At 39.1% G+C, this 20,941-nt stretch overlaps 1 protein-coding gene across 4 annotated transcripts in view; it reads right to left on the bottom strand.

The window, feature by feature from the left end:
* Itsn2 (intersectin 2) overlaps positions 1-20,941 on the bottom strand; it is a 112,761-nt gene that overhangs the window by 48,601 nt on the left and 43,219 nt on the right. For 3 of the 4 annotated variants that reach the window (XM_050125828.1, XM_050125827.1, XM_050125830.1), the window contains exons 14-19: positions 19,988-20,128; positions 18,794-18,881; positions 15,278-15,417; positions 5,821-5,957; positions 2,444-2,592; positions 1,450-1,547 (exon numbers count right to left, since the gene is read on the bottom strand). In XM_050125828.1, the coding sequence (XP_049981785.1) occupies positions 1,450-1,547; positions 2,444-2,592; positions 5,821-5,957; positions 15,278-15,417; positions 18,794-18,881; positions 19,988-20,128 (753 nt within the window). The remainder of the gene's footprint in view (positions 1-1,449; positions 1,548-2,443; positions 2,593-5,820; positions 5,958-15,277; positions 15,418-18,793; positions 18,882-19,987; positions 20,129-20,941) is intronic. The other variant, XM_050125829.1, reaches the window with a different exon arrangement.

Genomic DNA, 20,941 nt, shown 5'->3' on the forward strand with positions numbered 1-20,941 from the left:
TTAATGTAGTGTTTATGTGATTATTTTGGTCTGGGTGGCTGGACAATGTAAGCAGTCTCTGTTTACATCCATCCATGTTGGAATATGAGTGCCATTCCTCTTTATTGGTAGTTATTTGGATATATCATACTCTGCTCATGCTTTTCTGGTGAGGGACAATTGTATTCTTGCAATTATGTTTTAAATAAATGCTGATTGGCCAGTAGCTAGGCAGGAAGTATAGGCGGGACAACCAGACAGAAAGTAGAGGTGGGGCAATGAGAACAGGAGTATTCTGGGAAAAAGGAAGCTCATTCTGCAGTCCTGTCTCAACCACCTAAGAAGCAAGATGTGACCTGCCGCACTGAAAAAGGTACTGAGCCATGTGACTAACACAGATAAGAATAATGGGCTATATAAGTTATAAGAGCTAATACGAAGCCTGAGCTAATGGGTCAATCAGTTTATAACTTATGGAGACCTCTGTGTGATTTTCTTTGGGCCTTACCAGCTGTGGGAACTGGGCAGGCCCTCATGTCACACTTTCCTGCTGATGGATATCTGAGTTGTTTCAAGTGTTTAGCTATTATAAACAAGTATGCTATGGACACCTGGATTCACGAGGACATACGCTTTCTAGTCTCTGAGGTAGATACTTAAGAGTAGAATGACTGGGTCATAGTGGGTGCATATTTAACTTTTTTAACAATAGCTTATTGAGTATTATCTTGATATCACTCAGAGACTAAAATCTGAGTCTGTGAATTTTAAAGCCTATGCTTTTCCAATAAATCATATTACCTTTATCAACACGATTCTCTATTTTCTTACTCATCTATCTCATATGGGTTATGATAATACAACAAAGACCACTTGTTCCTTGGAACAAATTCAGTCAGTACTGCAGAACTTAATGTCCTCTCTTTTAACAGCCACTAGAGGATATGCGGCCTCTCAAACTCTGCTGCTCCTTTATTAAAACACTGCAGGTGGCGCTGCTTTTCTGATGGGAACTGATAGCACAGGGAGAACACTGGGCTGAGGACCAAAGACACACTTCCATTCCCCTCTGCCACCGCAATGCTGACAGTCAGAATACGTCTGAGTGTAAGTTTTCATGTTTGGTAGTAATAACTACCCTGTGTGGCTCCAAGAGATGCTGCAAGGACTAAGTGAGATCATGTTTAAAAATATTTTTAGAGGTCTGTAAAAATCAAAGTTAAGCCGGGCGGTGGCGGCACACGCCTTTAATCCCAGGAGGCAGAGGCAGGCAGATCTTTGTGAGTTCGAGACCAGCCTGGTCTACAAGAGCTAGTTCCAGGACAGGCTCCAAAACCACAGAGAAACCCTGCCTCGAAAAAACTAAAAAAAAAAAAAAAAAAAAAAAAAAAAATCAGTTAATATTATAGAAGCATAGCACAATGTACTATAATTAGCTTACTCATGAGTGGGAAAGGCTTCATTTCTTACCTGAATGACATCCCCAGAATTAAAACTCATCTCATCATGGTTCCTTGCTTCAAATGGGTACAATGCTCTATAATTCACCAAAGCACTAGCTGTCTCACCTGAGGAAAAGATAATTCCCATCATTTGGTACTTTTGAGTATACACATCTTTACTATGACTCAACAAAGAGTCTCTTAAAATCTACAAGAAAAAAAATGAGCATTGAACAGTATAATGAAAATATGCTTGCCTTAGACTTGTTAGGGTTTAAATATCTTGACTAGTCACAGAGTCAATGTAAAGCAAAGAATGTTCATCTTAAGTGAAGTAAGAGGCGCTAAACCAAGTGACACCTCATAGGCTGAGATGCGCACGTGGATCTAGGGGAAGGTGTGGGAATCTGGCAGATCAAGCTGTGTACAGGTAAAGCATCTAAGCAGGGGACAAGACATGGCTAGAGCAGTGGAGGTGAGATCACAGAGAAGCAGTGTGTACACAAGGAAGCCGCAAACGAGACCAGTGAGGAAACAGGATTAGATGAAAAAACATCTATAGAGCTACTAGTTTGCTCTAAAGGGAAAATAGAAGGACTCACAAATGAATTGGACTTGATAAATTCAAAATATTTTGTTAAGAAGTTTGAACACACTGTATTACTATTATGAATCTCAGTGTTTACTCATCTAGAAGTAGGCATACTACTGAACTATGATAGGAATGGACTCCAAGCTGTATAAAAAAAAGCCTGCCTTCTGAGAAAAGTTTGATGTGAAAGGCTTAAAATTTTATTGTTTCCCTTAAATAAGTGGCTAAACCATACTGGTTAGTAAAGTAAAATCTTCCTGATGATGTTGATTCTGAACACTGCAGCAGATCTTTCATGCCAAAGTCTTTGTCTTGTTATGGAGTCTACTCCCGGTCAGTCCCACCTACATCTAGTTGAAAAGGCTTTCCTAGCCTAAAGATGAGCATCTTCCATCTGTCACTGTCACTCGGTTGCTCTCAGCAGATCTACCTTCATCCTTACTTTGTTTGGCCTCAGCTTTTCGTTCCTCTTCTTGAGTTTTCTGCTGTGACTTTTCTTCTTGAAGTCGCTTTTGTTTTTCTTCTTCTTCCTTTTTAATACTTTCCCTCCATAAGTTTTCTTTTCCTTGCTTTGCTTTCCTTTAAATAAGACAAATGAAGAGTTTACACAGTGTCCAAATATGTGGTACACAAAAACCAAAACAAACTAACACGCATGCTGGATGATCTGGTATCCACTGGCTGGAGAATTAGCAAGAGATGTTGACAGACGGGAAAAGATGGGCTGAGGGAGGAAAAAGGAGGTTGAGGGAGGAAATGGGGGGCTTAGGGATAGTAAAAGGGGGGCTGAGGGAGGGAAAGATGAGTTGAGGGAGGGAAAAGGGGGCTGAGGGGGAAGAGGGGGTTGATGGATGCGAAAAGGGAGGCTGACGGAAGGAAAAGGGGGGCTGAGGGAAGGAAAAGAGGGGCTGAGGGATGAGAAAGGGGGGAATAATGGATGGCAAAGGGAGCTGAGAGAAGGAAAAGGGAGGCTGAGGGAGGGAAAGGGGGGCTGAGGGAGCGAAAGGGGGCTGAGGGCTGAAGGGAAAATAGTCAGCCAAAGAGAAACTTTCGACTAAGGTGAGCTGGAGAGTACACCTGACAATTCTCCAGACCTCAAATTCCCTCTAAACTCAAGAAAAAAAAACAGAATGAGATCCATTCAGCAAATATAAAACTTCTTCCTGTCTGGATTCTTCACAACTACTCCTTGTGGCCTTAGCATTATCAAGACTAGCAGAGGCTGTGGACAGAGAGACCCCTGGGCCTAGTTTTCTTTCAATGTTTTTCAAACCCTTTAACCTCCATCCAATCACAACACGCTTCCTCTAGAAGTTTTGCACAACTTTGGTGAAATCTGTGTATCAGGATAATGAACAGGAGTATGAGATTTAAAGTATTTTAAGAGCCTTCCATTTTTAAAATTACACGGAATCTCCAAATTTCTTCAGCAACTAAAGCTGAAATAAGCCAAATAGTAAGCTTCAAAATAAATCAAAGTTCCCCTTTTGATTGGGTATAATGTTATACAATCACAGAGATTCATCTGGCCATAATTTCTGCTATTCTGACAGTGCTGAGGCTTAGGGAAGATACTAAATATAGTAGTGGCAACTCTTTCTTTGAATGGAGGTCATAAAAATAGACGTGAGAGAACTATATAATATATATTAGTTCTGATACTCTACTGTCATTTGTCATAAAAACAAGCCTAGAAGTGGAGGGAAAATGCTGTTGTCTGAGTGTATAGACTTTGTGAGGTGATAATATAAAAGTAAATTCTCTTTCTAGAAACATTTTCTCTTATCCACAGCCATGAATTAATGCCCTATATATGGACTAGATCAGACAGTGTGAATACCAAGCCAGAGATGACCTAGTGATTTTGATTTGATTATCACAGCATCATAAAAAAAAACTGCAGAAAATTCATTAAATTCTGGTAAATTTTCTTAGGCAAGCTAGTAAGTTAAAACTAGTCCAGAGCCAAATGATACCTCATCTACAATGTGAAAATCAACTACCAATAGCTTGGAAGAAGAAAAAGACCACACCTGGGCAAATGGCCAAGAAATCACACCTCAGTACTAGCTTGAAGCTCTGGACTGCTAAGATCCTATATTCCTTGTGTTCTCTCTAACTTCTTCAGTTTACTACAGTGGGACGATATCCAAAGATGAATTAAATGAAAATATGTGTTACTAACAAGAACTGTAAGCCTGAAAGAACTATGAGATGAACAGTTATCAAGAGCTACATGTATCAACAGAAAATCCTCATTCAATGACTGTGACCATTGCATAGATCCTTTGTGCAATGTTAAGTGGCACAAGGTAAGTGTCAAATGAAGAATTTCACTGTTTTTATATTGTTTTTTTAAAATGCATATATGTATGTGTTCATGCCTATATGTGTGTGCTCATGCCTATGTGTGTGTGTGTTCATGCATGTATGTGCTCAGGTGCTCATGCCTGTATGTGTGTGATCATGCCTGTAGGAACCAGAAGACAACTTCAGGTATCATTCTCAAAAATTCTGCCCACTTCCTTTAAGCCAGTGTCTTTCGTTGGCCTGGAATTCACGTTAGGCTAGATTGGGTGGCCAGTGAGTTGGAACTGTAGAGGCCATCACCATATTTTTACATGGGTTCTGGGGATCAAACTAACTGAGGCCCCTTCCTTCTGTATTATTCTATTATCTCTAGTTAGGACTAAGAAACCATGGATATAGGGTACCTGGAATCTATCTGAACCAACAACTAGATATCTGAGGAATCCAGGAGGAGCAGGAATCTCCTGTGGATCTGCATTGCATCCAGAAGCTGCACTCCACAAACATGTAGGCCCTGGTCATTTGGAGTCCCCAAGGAAGGCATTCAGCAGGGGGAATGTGCATCTTCCTTCCCCAGTGTCTGTTAGCTGTCCACAGGTGTAACCCATCTGCTCTTTACTAGGGCAGAGAAATGCTGGCTCATTAATACTTGTTTACCAATCATACTAATTTCTGACACAGAAGAACTTGGGAGAAACAAAGGATTTTACAGACAAAAGACTAAAAGCAAAAAGCCAAACAATCCACACACTGTTTCTGAGGGAAAGGTCTGTGCTTCAGAGGTCCCAGCCTTCTCCCTCCTCTGCTCTACGTGGGGACGATCGGAGCATCTAAGTGTCATAAAGAGAAGTGCAGCAGCCACATGACAGAGTCAGAAAGTAAAATCACTCCATGTTTTTATCTTTCAGAGAACAGACGGATTTACTGGAGAGAGAACTAATGAGAGTTCATCATGTGCAGTGTACAAGATAGATGTGGTCCCAGCTACACCATTTAATGCCTACAATATCTCCGAGGTCTTCATCTTTTTTACAAAAGAAGAAACTGAGATTTAGAAAAACAGTCTGTTAACCAGGGTCCCTCAGATAGGAAATGGAGACCAGGAATCCTGTCCAGGTCTGAGTGCACGTCCTTAGCATTCACTGACAAGCCATAAAATTGGTTAATGAGAACTTAGTAACTAAAAGAAGAATTGAATTTATAAAATTTTAGAATCTGATTAGTATCTAAAAATAATCCTTTAATTCCCTTTAAATTTTCATAAATAAAGCAATGAGAAACAAAGCTAGATTTCTTTGCTTTATTTTGTTTTTATTTTTTCATTTTTTAGGCAATGTTTCTCTGTGTAACCCTGGCTGTAGACCAGGCTGGCCTCAAACTCACAGAGATCTGTCTGCCTCTGCCTCCCAATGCTGGGATTAAAGGTGTGCACTACCATAGCCTGGCAGAATTTTAATAGCAATATAGCACAATATATTCACCAGTTATATTAGTTACCTTGCAGCCTCATCTTCTAGCTTCTTTTTCTGTATTTGCTCTAATCTTTTTCTTTCAATTTCCTTCAATTTGTCACGTTTGATTTTATGAAGTTGTTCGAGGGCTAGCTGCTGTGTATTATAGCTTTCTCTCAGTTCCTAAGGATAAAATATAAATAAGTCAATACTTAAATATTTTAATCATATTTAATAATATAGCATTTGCATTAAAAACAAATTACTAAGACAAGTACAATTCAATTTAAAAGATTTAAATATTTAAAAAATATCTATTTAAATGATATAAAATCTTGAATACTGTAAATACTTCATGCACCTATTAAGACAAACACATGCTAAATTCACCTATTTCCACATCAGTTCATCTATAAAGGACAAAGACTATTTAATAAACCAGTTATTTGAAATGTTATTTTCAATAGAAAATGAAATTAATTAAAATATGGAAAACAATTTGCTTGTAATAACATTTAAAGAAAAATTTTGTGGTGTGTGTGTGTAGGTCAGAGGTCAAGGTCAAAGGTCAGCCTTGAGTACCACCATCTCAGGTACCATCAAACTCCTTGTTTTCTGAGATAGACTATCTCTCTGCCTGAAACTTGCCTAGTACTCTGGTCCACCTGCTTAGCACTGGGCACAAATATACACAATGGATTTGTTCGTGTGGTTTTGGCAGGTCTCACTGTTTCCTGTATTTCCATTCAGAAGCAATCATTTATTCTTGATCTAAATGATTAGGTGTTATAAAGAGAAACTTCTCTGGCTCATTCAACTGAGATAAACTAAATCTGGAACCTTTACTGTCAAGTGAAACCAGGAGTGACCTTAAACAGAGAGGTGAGATTGTAGACAGAGCTGGGGAAAAGGACAAGGGGGACCTGGTCTTTAGCTCCACTGCTCAACATAGGGATTGCCTTTTCAGCACTATTCTGATTCAGCCTTGTATTCTTTCAATAGCCACCATTTTGAATTGGCTTTTTCCCCTTGGAATCTACAGAATACTAAACAAGAGTGGGGGAGGGGGACTGAAGAAAAGAGAAAACTAATAACAACCAATCAAACAATAAAACAAAACAAACAAAAGAAACAGAGAAAGAAAAGGAAAAAAAAACCCTAAAATAATCAAAAGAAATTTAAGAGCAAAGGAGGGAACTGGAAAATATTTGACTACATTTTAGTCTTCTAAAAAGTGTGTCCTCTCACCCTCCTGGTCACAAAACTCCATACCAAGCTAGGCCAGTCTATATATTTTCAGGAACAAGCATGTCAGAGGTAAATGTAGGTCAGGCCTAGGGGTAGTGTGGTGACTGAGACTGTCCAAGTGTCTGGGACTTACACAGCAACAGCATAAATGCTGTGTTCAGGTAAGTCTCACACAGCTCTCAGCCTCCATGGCTGTGGTTGGTATTGTTGCCTCTCCATTCTACTGGAGAGCAAAGATATGGTCACTACAAGCAGAAGCAGGGTGACTCAGTATTAAGAAGCATGCCTCTATGGGAAGTCCATGAAAGTTAGAGTCAGGCTCTGTCAATAATGGCTTGTATTATCTCAGCCAAGTTTTATAGTTTTCTGAATGTGTCTTACAGAGCTGCTGGCAGGGTAAATGAATTAATTCAGGTAAAGTGTTTATAGTTTTGCAAGCTACATAGTTAGATTCTCAATAAATATTAGCTTTTGGTGGCAGGGGCCAGGACTAAGGAGACTGCCACATTTTGAGAGGGTATAAAGAGCTTTCAAATTAAGGTCACATCATAGCCTGTGTAACACTGGTCCTCCAATTTATCCTTTAAGATTGAGCTGCAGTAACATTCCAAGAAGGTTTTATTTCAAGCCCTGAGTCCTTGAAATGGGCCTTCTTCCAATGGACAAAAAGTCTATTAACTAGGACCTCTCCCAGCAAAAGCTGAGTAATTCTTGTGGCTCCAAAAAGAACTAGGAAGTTGAATACGACATAAAAACTGCTCGTTTACAAGTTCTGAAACACTGGCACGCACCAGAGAAGTCAGGAGACCAGAGAGAGAAACCCTGAGGGAGGTGACGGATATCCACCCGACACCCAGCACTCTCTCCTTCCAGGCACTCAGCCATCTGAGAAGCTGAGAAAAAGCAGTGGCTATCGAGCTAAGGAGAGCACCTACTGCTGTAAAGGGTTGGGGTAGACGAGCTGAATTCCTCCTGAAGAGGACACATTCTGAATGTGTCATGGACACCTCAGGATTAGAAAGTAAGTTGGGGCTCATGGTTCCAGAGAGCCATCATGGTATGAAACATGGAGTAGGCAAGCAAGCATACAGAAGCTGGAACATACATCTGATCTGCAAGTGTGGGGCAGAGAGAGAGCTAACTGGGAATGATCTAGGTTTTTGAGACCTCAAGCCCACCCCCACTGACACACCTCCTCCAACACAGCCACACTGCCTAACCCTTCCCAAACAGTTCTACCAGCTGATGACCAAGTATTCAAATATATGAACTTATAAGGGCCAGTCTCATCCAAACCACCATAGAAGCACACCAGTCCCGCTTTGAACCAGCTCAGTCAGTAACTGAATTAAGGTTACTACTTCTGTGATTTTTTTCATATAAAAAGCTTGGATAGGATTCAACAAAAAAAAAAAAAAAAAAAAATTCTGAAGAATACCAGAAGTCAAGGCCATGCTTCAAGAACTTAGGAAAAGGGCTGGAGAGATGGCTCAGCAGTTAAGGTTGTTTTTCCAGAAGACTCGGGTTTGATTCCCAGCACCTACAACTGTAGCTCACAACCATCTGTTACACCAATCTCAGAGGATCTGACATACTCTTCTGATCCCTGCAGGTACTGGGCATGTACATGGTATACAGATATACAAGCAACAAATTAATATTGATGCAAAATAAATAAAGTATGCAAATTGTAGTCTCTAGAAACTACCAGAAAAGTAGAAGGTACAGCTAGTTACAGAGAAGAAAAGAGGGGAGTTCAACAACAACAACAAAAAAACCCCTCAGTTTCTAGCCCTATAGTCCCTGAAGGGACTATAACGTTAGTGGTTGCTGGGGGAGAGTGAGTGTAGCCATTATTAAGCTGTCATAGCTCAAGTAAATAACTTCCTACCCATGCTCAGGTAGAACCCTAACCAAATGAAGTAGGTTTTCAAAACGTGCAAGGAGGACTTTTTAGGAAGGAGAAGGTGTTGTGGGAGGAGTAAGAAGATGAGGATAATGGTGGGGGACTGTGCTCAAAGTACATTATATATGTGAATGACGGTGTGGAGAAAGGGAGGAAGGGGGAAGGGAGAGAGAGAAAGGAAGTCAAAGTAGATGTACTAAAAAAGGGAAAGGTAAGAAAAAGAAACACAAAATAAATGAGGCAAAATAAATAACAAAAAAAAGAAATGCAGTTCACAGTCCAAACTTGTCAATAAGTATATTAAACAGACGCACTAACTCAATTTAAATATAAAACTGAAATTATAAACTATAACTATGCTATTTAAAAGATAAAATGTCAATGCTATATTTAACAGTCTATAATTAGTATGGAAAAAGATATATCATGACAACAAGGCTAAAGAAAGCCAGCACTATTAGAGTAATACATCAGGAAATGTCATTCTTGAAAAAATTATGTGTGTGTGTGTTGTATGTATGTTTACATGTGTGCATAAGCATAGGCATATACATATGTTTTCAGGCCTGAAGTCAACTTAAGTATCTTTCCTCATGACTCTACCTTGTTTCTGAGACAGGGCCTCTTGCTGACACCTGGGGCTCAACAATTAGGATAAGCAGTCTAACCAAAAAACCCCAGGGAGAACCCTGTCTCTGCCTCCTGCCCACACTGCATCTGTCACTTCCTGCACTGGATTTCTAACCATATCACAGACTTCTGTGTGGATAGCTGGGAGCAAATTCAGTGGAGTCTCATGCTTGCACAGCCAGCACTGTGCCAAGTGATTATCATTCCAGTTCCCCTCTCCACCTGTTTTGTGTCTTTGAGACAGGCTCTTACATGTAGAGACTGTATTCAAACTGTACTCTAGGGTGGCCTAGAACTTGCAGTCCTCTGCCTTAGCCTCCCAGGGCCGAGATTGTGGGCAGAAAAACTAGTCCTAAGGCAAGAAGCCTCCCTATAGGAGCATATCATGATAAAGGGACCCATCAGAGTAAGATACAACAGTCTTAAATCTATTCACACTAGCAAAAGCCTCCAATCTGTAAGTACAAAAGGTAACAAAATCAAGAGAGACTAATACATAATCAAAGTGGGGAGTCTTATCATCCCAGTCTCTATAACTGAGACAAGAAAGACAGCACATCAAACCACTTTGCCTTCACTGGAGGGCAATAGCTTGTAATCTGAGAGCCAATTCATTTCTAAGGTTTTAAAATTATTAGTAGTAGAGTTCACAAGTCCATGTACATGGATGGCTAGGGACAAAATTAATTTTTATTGAAATCCAACAATTCCATTAATGTCAGATGCAAGCAACAAATCACCATGGTATTACTCACATTTACGACATTTTCACTAACAGAAACTGAGGATGTTCTTATAATTTCAGATTACTGCTATTATGACTTAAAATGTTATTATCTGTCACTATATCTTCTTGAATTCATAAACATAGAATCACATATACTTGGACTTTTATATTTGATGACATTTAAAATACACATATAACACTGGGGATTGGGCCTAGGGCTAAGTGCATGCTAGGCAGCTGCTCTAACCCTAAGTTACACCCTCAGCCCCTCATTTAAAATATTGTGAGATGAGATCTAGAGGAGTCCACAGCATAAACATATTTAAGATGCTTTGCTTCAGAAGCCAGTTCCTTCCCCATGCCTTGCAGCGGTTCTTCAGGCCCACACTTCCTCCTATGTACTTATCTTCCCAAGGTATACCTGACACCCACCTGGAGGGTACAACTAACAATTGTGGTGTTGTCGGATTCTGCTTTTCCTCTATGGAAAGCACTTCCCCAGTTTCTGTTCTGAGTCACAAGCAGTAGGTTTTACCACACTAGGTATTTTAGAGATTCTGTGCATCTCTTTCCCGAACAAGAACAGAAGCGTTTGTACAGCACATGAGGGCTCACCTGTGTCTGCATGTATGTGTATGCATGTGCTTTCATGTCACCTACTGATCATCTGGTCACTGATTCCCATTTATTCACATCTGACCTCTGCACTGATGATCCAATAAAACCCTAACTCTGAGATCAGACCTTTTAATGGATCATTTCTACTAGCATACTTGGGTTCTATTATCATCAAAAACATCTATCACTGACCAAATACTCTATTCCTCACACAAAAGCTCTCAACCTTTCTAATACCTGGTACAGTTACTTTAAAGGGTTCTCAGCCTCATGGAGACCCCTACTCTGCTAACTTTCTCATTCTCTTTCTTAATCAGCCCCTCCTCTTCTATGATCGTTTCTCATCTAGTTCCTATTTCAGAGTTCATCCTTACCATAATTCTTGTGTTTAGATCTGTATCTCCCCTTCCCTTTCATCTTGGCCAATGTCTGATAAAATCTCAAGCCTGTATGAAGCCATGAGCCTATTTCACAAGCCTTCTCTGGGCGTTATCTAAGCAGCTGTACATTAATGGAGGAGAGTCATATAATTAGATGTAGTCTTCAATTTAAACTTACAACCCAGAATGAAATAGGTATTTAACATTGCTCAACACATTGTTTTCTTCTCCCAAGCTTGTACTCAACCACCCCCACCTACCAAGGCATCTACTTAAGGCTGACTTCTCTATCCTGAAATTCCCTGATCCCCTGTCTACTCTCTTTCCTAAAAACCTCACTGAGACCCCATCAGACTATAATCCCTTTGTCTTCCCATCTCAAAATGAGTAGAACTCTTGCATCTGTCTTTTTCTGACCTGGAGTGGTTGTTTCTTCCGTGCTCTCACATACCTAGGGAGAATCTTTGTAATGATCCAATATATTCGAAAACTCCCTGTTTCTACCAACAAATGTAACTGCATTGATCTTTTTTTGTTTGTTTTCATTTTCAAGACAGGATTTTTCTATATAACAGCCCTGGCTATCCTGGAACTTGCTCTGTAGACCGGGTTGGAATTGCACCAATCTTTCCCCATATGTTACACTGGAAGAATTATTTCTTCAACAATTACATTTATTTACTTAATTTGTGTGTGTGCAAACATGTATACACATACACACACACACACATACATACACACACACGCATGCCACAGTGTGCATGTAAAAGTCAGAGAATGTCTTGTCAGAGCCAGTTCCCTTCATTCACCACACGGGTCCTAGGGGTTGAATTTGGGTCATCAGGCATGGTAGCAAGTACCTTTCCTCACTGATTTTTGCCTCCCATCTGTGGAAGTATTCTTTTTAAAGAATTCCTTTAATCTATGCTTTGGATTTTTTCTTTCTTTCTTCTTATTTTGGAGGGTGTGAGTATGTGTATGTGTGTTCATATGTGTGTGTTTGTGTGTGTGTGTGTATGTTGTGTGTATTCATAGGCCTGAGTTCAATATCAGATGTCTTTATCAACTTTTTTTTGCCTTATTATAATCTTTTTACTTATTCTTTGAGAATTTCATATAATGTATTTTGATTGGATTCATCCGCCTCCCCCACCTTCCTACCCACCCAACTTCATATTCTCTTTCACTTTTAAAAGGAAAGAAAACAAGCAAACAAAACCATGGAGTGCAGTCTGTGTTGGCTGACTACTCCTGGGGCATGGGTCTGCCCTGTTCTCTGGAGTACAGCTGATATAGCTGTCACCTTATTTTTCTGAGACGCACTGGAATTACAGGTGGGCGTGCCCTTTTCATGGCAAACATATAACCCATTGAGCCATTTCCTTAGCCCCTGGATCTTTTTCTTAATCTACGTTTTTGGGGACTGGGCTTTATCAAATATCATACGTATTTACACAGAGCCTCCATCTCTTCCCCTCACATCCTTTCTTGTCTCCTCTGAGTCTTTCTTTGTCCCTTCATGTAATACCCTTCATCCTCACACTTTCCTGCTCTCTTCAGAATTGCTCATACACATTTAACAGTCTTCACGCCCATCCATTGCTGATCCACAGCATCCAGCTTCTGCTTATTACTCAGCTGAAACGGTGCTTTCTGTGCAGTCCTCAGAGGAAGTCAGTGGAAATCCTCAGTGCTGGTCACCACTACAAAGGCTTCTTTTCTTGCTTTCTGTAGCTACACTCAAGTTTACTATCCACTGACTTACACACTTCACACTCCTTTAGTGTCCTAGATTTTTTCTGATGAAAGTTTCAAAAAGCAATGAAAAACTAGACTGCAAGAAGCAGAAGGAAGAAAGTAAAGCAAGAAAAAATAATCTGCTGGTCTGTAGAAAACCAACGCTAACCAGAGGAATAAGACAGTACCGTACGAATGAGTACAGTCCACAAATCTGTACTGAACCTCATTTCACAATGAAGAGATTCACACTTACGTTTCTATGTAATCTGTAGCAAAAATTCTAAGACCAGATAACCTGGTCAGCCATGTTCTAATCCTATAGATAGATCAACATTTGGGACCTTGCTACTGCTACTTTTGAAATCTGCCCTACCTTTTCAAAAGCAAGCGCTGAGGTGTGACTACTGTGGACACACGAACTGCTTACTGCCATTCATTCTAGCGCTGAGTAGAAGATGTAATAAGAATCGATAAGGGTGGACAAGTGGTTAATATAAATCACTTCTCTTTACACTACATAAAGGAGGACATCATTGAATATTTTGAACAGTCTGTGTCATAGAAGTGGCAAAGCCCATGACTTACACCTCAGGTGTGTGTCAGAACACAAGGCCTGGTAAGTAATGATGCCCTCATATTACTGGTTCTTTACAGTTTTCCTTATGCAAAATCAGGATGCATCAGGCACACACAAGCCATCCTGCCCTAAAGAGCAGGAAATCAAAACTCGAGCAATGGTTTTCAAGGACATAGCTGATTTACTCTCCTTTGTTTTCTCTCAACCCACCCCATTGGCTAACCCAATCCACAGAGGTAATGTAAGGGAACCGGCGGGATTCCTCATGAAGGAAGACACTGTGGGTAGTCTTCCTGATTTCTGGCATTAAACTCAAACAGGCAATTAGACAGCAGAAGGATATTAGAGCAAACAGAAAGAAAAAAAGGTTTTTATTGTATATGTTATTCCAAACAAAGATAATCAGATAAAGGCAAAGAATAGTACAGTTTAAAAATAAAACAGTAAAGTAACTAAAAAAAAAAGGAAGCTAGATATTAGAAAATAACCTTAAGTAAGAGGAAGAGGTTGTTGAGACAGCTTAGCAGAGACAAAAGGCACTGAAGAACAGAGTCATCCATATTCCCACACTGTAAGATAAGGCAGATAAGAGGCCAGTTAAACTATGTACAGATTCAAAAAATAATTTAAGGATGATAACTTGACTGGCTTGTCTGACCATCAGTGATAAACAATCACATTTTAATTTCTCTAAAGAACATATCTTTATGTAAAGTACACTCTCAGCATTATTCACCTCCATTTCTGTCCTTAACTGAAGCCACCATGCTGTTGTTTATTCCATAGTTGTTGCTAATGTTACTCTAAATAAGTCAACAAGATAAAAAAAAAACCATATGAAGAAATAGCTTTCTTAAAGACTTACTATATAACACTGTGTGCTTTCATAACTTTATGCATAGTTAGCAAAGGGTGAACTGAGACTGCTCAGTTTGAGTGGACACCAGTAGTCTGGCTCTCAGCATTCCAGTCAGTTTTAGTAACCAGCTAACACTTATTATCCCCACTCAGATGGAGCCAGTGTCCAATCACCACTGCCCCAAAAGAAAAACACAGTCTGCTGGGCACCTGCTCCGCCACAGAGGCAAACAATAAACCAATAAGTCATGAATTATATGAAGTTTATAGTATCAAATTCTTCTTTAGATTTCCCTAAGTATTTTATTGTTTCATAAAGGTTAATTATATTAGCACGAAGCGACAAACAAGAATTTAGTGTGTTAAAAGAGGATCTACGGACAGCAATTTTGAAATTTCCATGTTTACCCCTCCTCACTGTTTTGAGGCAGAGTCTCATGTAGCCAGGCTGCTCTTAAACTCTCTAAGTTGCTGAGAAACAGCCTTGAATTCTAATTCTTTTGTGTCAGCCTCCCAATTTCTGGGCTTTACAGGTGTGATCCATCATGCCCAGTCTGCTGCTTTAGAATGTTGCTGACTTTGGTTCTGAAGGACTGACAAAAGCACTTGTTTTTGAAATGCATAGATGCCAAGAAAAAGAGCACATAGCACCCAACCTAGAAACTCTGAAAAAATATTTAGTCTTATGACACAGTATTTACTAAACTTTAGAGAGCATTAAAAACAATATAATTCTAGTAGATGAAATGTCATAGTCAATTATGAAAATGTGATAAAAGAAGCCGCTACAAAGACATGAAGATAACAGAAGATAAATACCTTCAGTTGATTGTTAAATGTATCCATTTCTGAGAGCTTAGATGCAGTTTCTTTTTCAAGAGCATCTAATTGTTCTTTAAGTCTTTGGCATAATTCTTCCTTTTCTGATGATTTTTTATGAAGTAAACTGATCCCTGAATCTGAAGTAAAAAAAAGAAAATCAAGTCAGTTTACATTTGAGAGCAGCTCCTGTCACTTCTGTCTGCTCACAATGACGTAACTAGAGAAATACAAAGATACATAGGTGAGGAGAAGAGACAATACCTTTTATTCCCAGGTAACACCTTATAAAGATCCTCAAAGGAAACAGATATAAGTACTGGTTCTCTACTGAAAGGATCAGAACTTGAAAACGAGTTTGACCAGATACAAGAGGCACAATCCACCTACCTTATTAATGAGGTGAGCTGAAAGCCATGGCATAAAGTCACAGTAAGTACTCAGTCTACAGAATACGCTGCTAAAGTAGCTTTGTACTTACTCATGACAATCTCAAGAACAGAGGACTACTCACAGAAAAGACCCAATAAGTATTACTAAGAGAACTATTCAATAACACATTTTAAGAGGTAATAGGAGACTGTACAAGATTTAAAAATATTTACACAAGCATACAGAAACTAGGTCTGAATATAGTGATTTCCATTAAGAAATCGTAACATTACTATCTAAATACATATTCCAAAATTTTGTAATTTTAAAGTATAGAAATCAAGTATAGAATTTGAATAAAATTAAACACACAGAGTAAAAAGTTAAGTTTTCCTTTATCTGAAACCCTACATTCTCCTTTTAAGCATTTGTACTTAGATACATGTGTATTCAACCAACTTCTACTTGACAGGCTCATGTTATCTACAGCATTCTTTTTTTTTTTTAATTTTTATTTATTTATTAAAGATTTCTGTCTCTTCCCCACCACTGCCTCCCATTTCCCTCCCCCTCCCCCAATCAAGTCCCCCTCCCTCATCAGCCCAAAGAGCAATCAGGGTTCCCTGCCCTGTGGGAAGTCTAAGGACCACCCACCCCCATCCAGGCCTAGTAAGGTGAGCATCCAAACTGCCTAGGCTCCCACAAAGCCAATACGTGCAGTAGGATCAAAACCCCATGCCATTGTTCTTGAGTTCTCAGTAGTCCTCATTGTCTGCTATGTTCAGAGAGTCCGGTTTATCCCAGGCTTTTTCAGATCCAGGCCAGCTGGCCTTGGTGAGTTCCCGATAGAACATCCCCATTGTAACATACATATATCATTTATTTATTTTCTTACTTTCTTACTTAAATTTTGGTGATAGTGAACAATGGACACATGCATGCTAGATAAGCACTCTGTTACTGAGCCACACATCAGTCCTAAGTTGTTTTAAATTTAACAATATATCTTACCATTAGGACATGTAGCTCTAGTTCCATCTGCATAGTAGTCTACATTATAGCTATTCTGCTTTAACATACCTAATCCCTTTTTGTGGTAAAATCCATCTTTATGGTAAGCACCATCTACTCTATTCCTCTGAGTTCAATGTTTTCAAATTTCACATGTGACACCATGCACTTTTTTTTATTTCCATGTCTGATTTATTTTACTGAGTCTACAGCCTCCAGATTATCCACAATGTCACATTTGGCACTGTTTCCCATTTTTTAAGGTAGAATATTCCATTTTGTGTGGATGTATGCACACGCACACACATTTTTCTCTACCTGCTTTCCTGTTGATGGGCATCTGATTCCACCCTTGGCTATTGTGCAGGAGCCACCATAAACACAAGAGCAGACATAGCCCTTTGAGACAGGGATTCATTTCTTTCGATCTACACTCAGATGTGGGTCATATGGTAGCTTAATTTTTTAATGATTTAAGGATCTGCCTTACTACTTTCTATAGTCTCTGATTTACATTCTCACCAATGGTGTGCCAGATTTTCCTCTCTTACCAACTCATATTTCTTCACCTTTGGATAATATCTATCCTGACAGTCTGAGGGGATAATTCAGTGTTTAGCGATGGTGACCACCTCTCAAATACCTACTGGTCATTTTATCTCTTCTTTGGGGAACTGCTTATTCGAGTTTCCTGCCCATTTTTAAGTTGGGCCATATGGAATTTTTCTGTTTGTTTTGGGGATATTTTTTGGTATTAGATTTATGAATTCCTTATATATTTTGGATATCAAGCCCCTATCAGATAAATGACTCATAGATATTTTCTCTAAGTCTGTGGACTGCCTTTTCATCTTGGGTACTTCACTGGCTATGCAGAATCCTTTCAGTTTGATGTACAATGGCTTATTTCATTTTTTTCTTTTTTTTTTTTTTTTTTTTTTTGGTTTTTCAAGACAGGGTTTCTCTGTGGCTTTGGAGCCCGTCCTGGAACTAGCTCTTGTAGACCAGGCTGGTCTCGAACTCACACAGATCTGCCTGCCTCTGCCTCCCGAGTGCTGGGATTAAAGGTGTGCGCCACCACCGCCCGGTTTATTTCATATTTCTTTAGCTTTTGATAATATCAAAAACTATTTCTATGAAAATTTCCTAAATCCATTTTTCTATTTTTGGTGATTTAAAAACAAAAAACAAAAAAAAAAACCTGTTAATGTGGCTGAAGAGATGCTTCAGTAGTTAAGAGCACTGGCTGCTCTTCCAGACCTCTAGGGTCTGATTCCCAGCACCCACATGGTATCCCACAGTTGTAACTTCAATTCTAGTGGATCCAATGCCCTCTTCTGGTCACCTCAAGAACTGCACACATGTACTGCCAAGACATATGTGAAGACACACAAATAAATTAAATAGTTTTTAAAAATCCTGCTAAAACAAAAAAAGAGGATATGAAGTTGGAGGTGAGATGAAAAAGTGGGGTGGATCTGAGAGGAGTTAGGGGAGGAGAGGGAGTAAGTATGATCAAAATACATTGTATGAAATTCTCAAAGAATAAAAATATTATATTAAAAATGACTGCAAAGGATATAGAGGTACTTTTGTTTGCCCTCTTTCAGAAGTTTTATAGCTTGTATTTTATATTTAGGTTGTAATCTATCTTTGTTGTTGGTTTTGAGATATGTTCTCATTCTTTCATCCAGGCTGACACGGAATTTGCTGTGCAGTCCAGACTGGTCTCAAATTCATGACAATCCTCCTGCCTCCATCTACAAAGTTTTGGGACAGGCATGAGCTACTATGCCCAAGCTTAGGCCTGTAATTCATTTTCAATTTATTTTCATGTATGGGAAAAAATAAGGCCAATTTCACTCTTTTGCATGCAGTTTCCCTACACTATTCCCACACGGGATCACGCTTTCCCACTGATTACTTCCTCCCCTTAGCTTCCTACCTCATCAGGGATCTGGTCACGGCAATAAGATGAGCAGCTATTACAACTTATGATAATATTCTTCACATTATTTTAAAAATTTTAATTTATGGGCAAAATACTATTTTAATGGAATAATGCCATTTTAAAATAACACTATATTAAAACAATTATTCAGAAAGGAAACAAAACAAAACTTAGAGACTTACCAGGTGTGTTATTAAGCTGCATGTTTTTAATTCTTTCATTTAGTAGTTGCTTTTCAGGTACCAGATAGATAAGCTTATTTTGATAGTCCTTTAAAAAGAAAATTAGAATCTGACTAAAACAATATAATGTCTAAGAATTTTTCTTTAAATTTAAAACCTGATAAAACTTCTAAGACTCAGAATAGAAATACAAGGTTGTAGTGTAGAATTATATAGGCTATAAAAAGAAAATACTTAAGCAAATGCTTATGAATGGGCAGCTGAAGTTTAAAGGTAATAAAGAATTCCTTCACCACTGGAGAGTGTCTAGAGACCTGACTTTTCCACACTGTAACGGACAACAGTTGGCAGAGGGAGAGGGGCTTCTATGCACAAGACCACATAGGTAAGCAGGTCACGTATCCGGAATACACAAGTACACATCAAACAGGGACTGTGTCTCAGGGAGAAACAGGGAAGCAGTTTTAAACCACGTGAGAAAGGGCTCTGCTGCGACAAGGGGAAGACTGATTATTCACACTTGCAGTAAAGACGCTATGTGGGAGGCCTCTCCAGTGGAGAAGACTTCTAGTGCCCTATTCTCAAGTAGCAATAAATAAACCAGACTCCACAAGCAAAGGACCGGTCTCTGAGAGAGACACTTAATCTCCTCTCACCACACTTCTGAAAACAGTAACTTCAAATCAGACATTCCTCAACTTAATAGTAACAACTTTACTGTAACATATGATATGGTGTGAATATGGGTGTCCTGTCATAATTCCAGGACTGACACACGACTCCCAGTGCTATAGTGATAAGGGACAAGGCTGTGGGAAGTGGTCAAACCATGAGGACTTCCCCACATTAGAGGGATTATTGGCCTGCCCTGCTCACTTGCCATGTGCGAGAACAGGAAGAAGATGCCACTTTTGCAGCACAGTAAACCCATGTCAGACAACGTTAATGCCATGATCTGTAAATGAACTAAACAGATATAAAGATTTTTTTAATTAAAGTTCAAAGTATGCATATTTATTTATGTATAAATTTAAGCAGAACCTAGCTCACATCTATCCTATGGACTTTTCTGATCTTTTCTATCATAGGTCTGCCAAGAAGTCAGGGGCTTACGACTCCCAAAACAACTATCTATTATGAAGAACTGCTGACAACTGCATGTGTTTATGGACCATTCAGCTGCAAAAGACCTACCTGAAGTTCTTGTTGAAGTTGTTTGATTTCCATAATTTCCAGGTCACACTGCTTATCCAAAACTTCTAGCTCAGTTTTTTGTGTTTGTTTTCTGATTCGAACATCTTGAAGTCTGCCTGAGATCTGTTGATGTTTTCCATTCTATAGGAAAATCACAATCATATATATGGTTAAAAAAATTCAATAGGAAGATCAAATGCATGACACTTATGATCCATTGTCAGTCTGGTCTACAATCCAGTGGGATCCATTTTACATTCATTTATATGTTGTCAGCAAGAAGCAAATCATTCTCAGAGAGCAAGATCCCCTATGCTATGTGAAAAAGCACAAATATAACACACTGAATTTTTTCTGAATCATGTATTTATAACTACCATAACAATCTCAAAGTATATTTAATTTATTCTTTAAATGTTCTCTGGCTATTTTTCTACCTTCAATGTTATTTTTTAATCTCCTTTAGTTAAACAATGTCCAGAGGAAACTTTTGAGTTTCAATCCTTTTCTCCTACACTAATATTCTTTTCCTTATGAAAGAGTAACCTTTCTTTCCTGAAGAAGGAAAAAAACAGACAGCAAACATTCTTCAATAAGGTCTTAGATGAAGGGAGAGGTGGGGCATAAGGATGAACTGTCACCTCGCCCTCCAAGCAAAATTTATCTAAAATTAGAGAAACATATTTTAAAGAGGCAATTGGGTCAAAAAAAGGTCTTTGGAATGGGCCCTAATCCAATAGAACTAGTGTGTCACTATAAGAAGAACAGACAGAAAATGCACCAGAAATGCCCATCACAGAGAAGGACATGTGAGGACAGAGTGAGGCCTCACCAGGACACAAACCCTGGCTCTGGCCTCTGGAACCGTGAACATTTCTGCTTTTCAGGCTTCCCAGCCTGTGGTGTTCTGTTATTACAGTTCTAGCTGTCAAACAGTGAGGTGAGGGAAACTGA

The sequence above is a fragment of the Alexandromys fortis genome, unplaced genomic scaffold (genome assembly GCF_014885135.2).
Source record: "Alexandromys fortis isolate MF-2015 unplaced genomic scaffold, M_Fortis_MF-2015_v1.1 scaffold_252, whole genome shotgun sequence".
Taxonomy (NCBI): domain Eukaryota; kingdom Metazoa; phylum Chordata; class Mammalia; order Rodentia; family Cricetidae; genus Alexandromys; species Alexandromys fortis.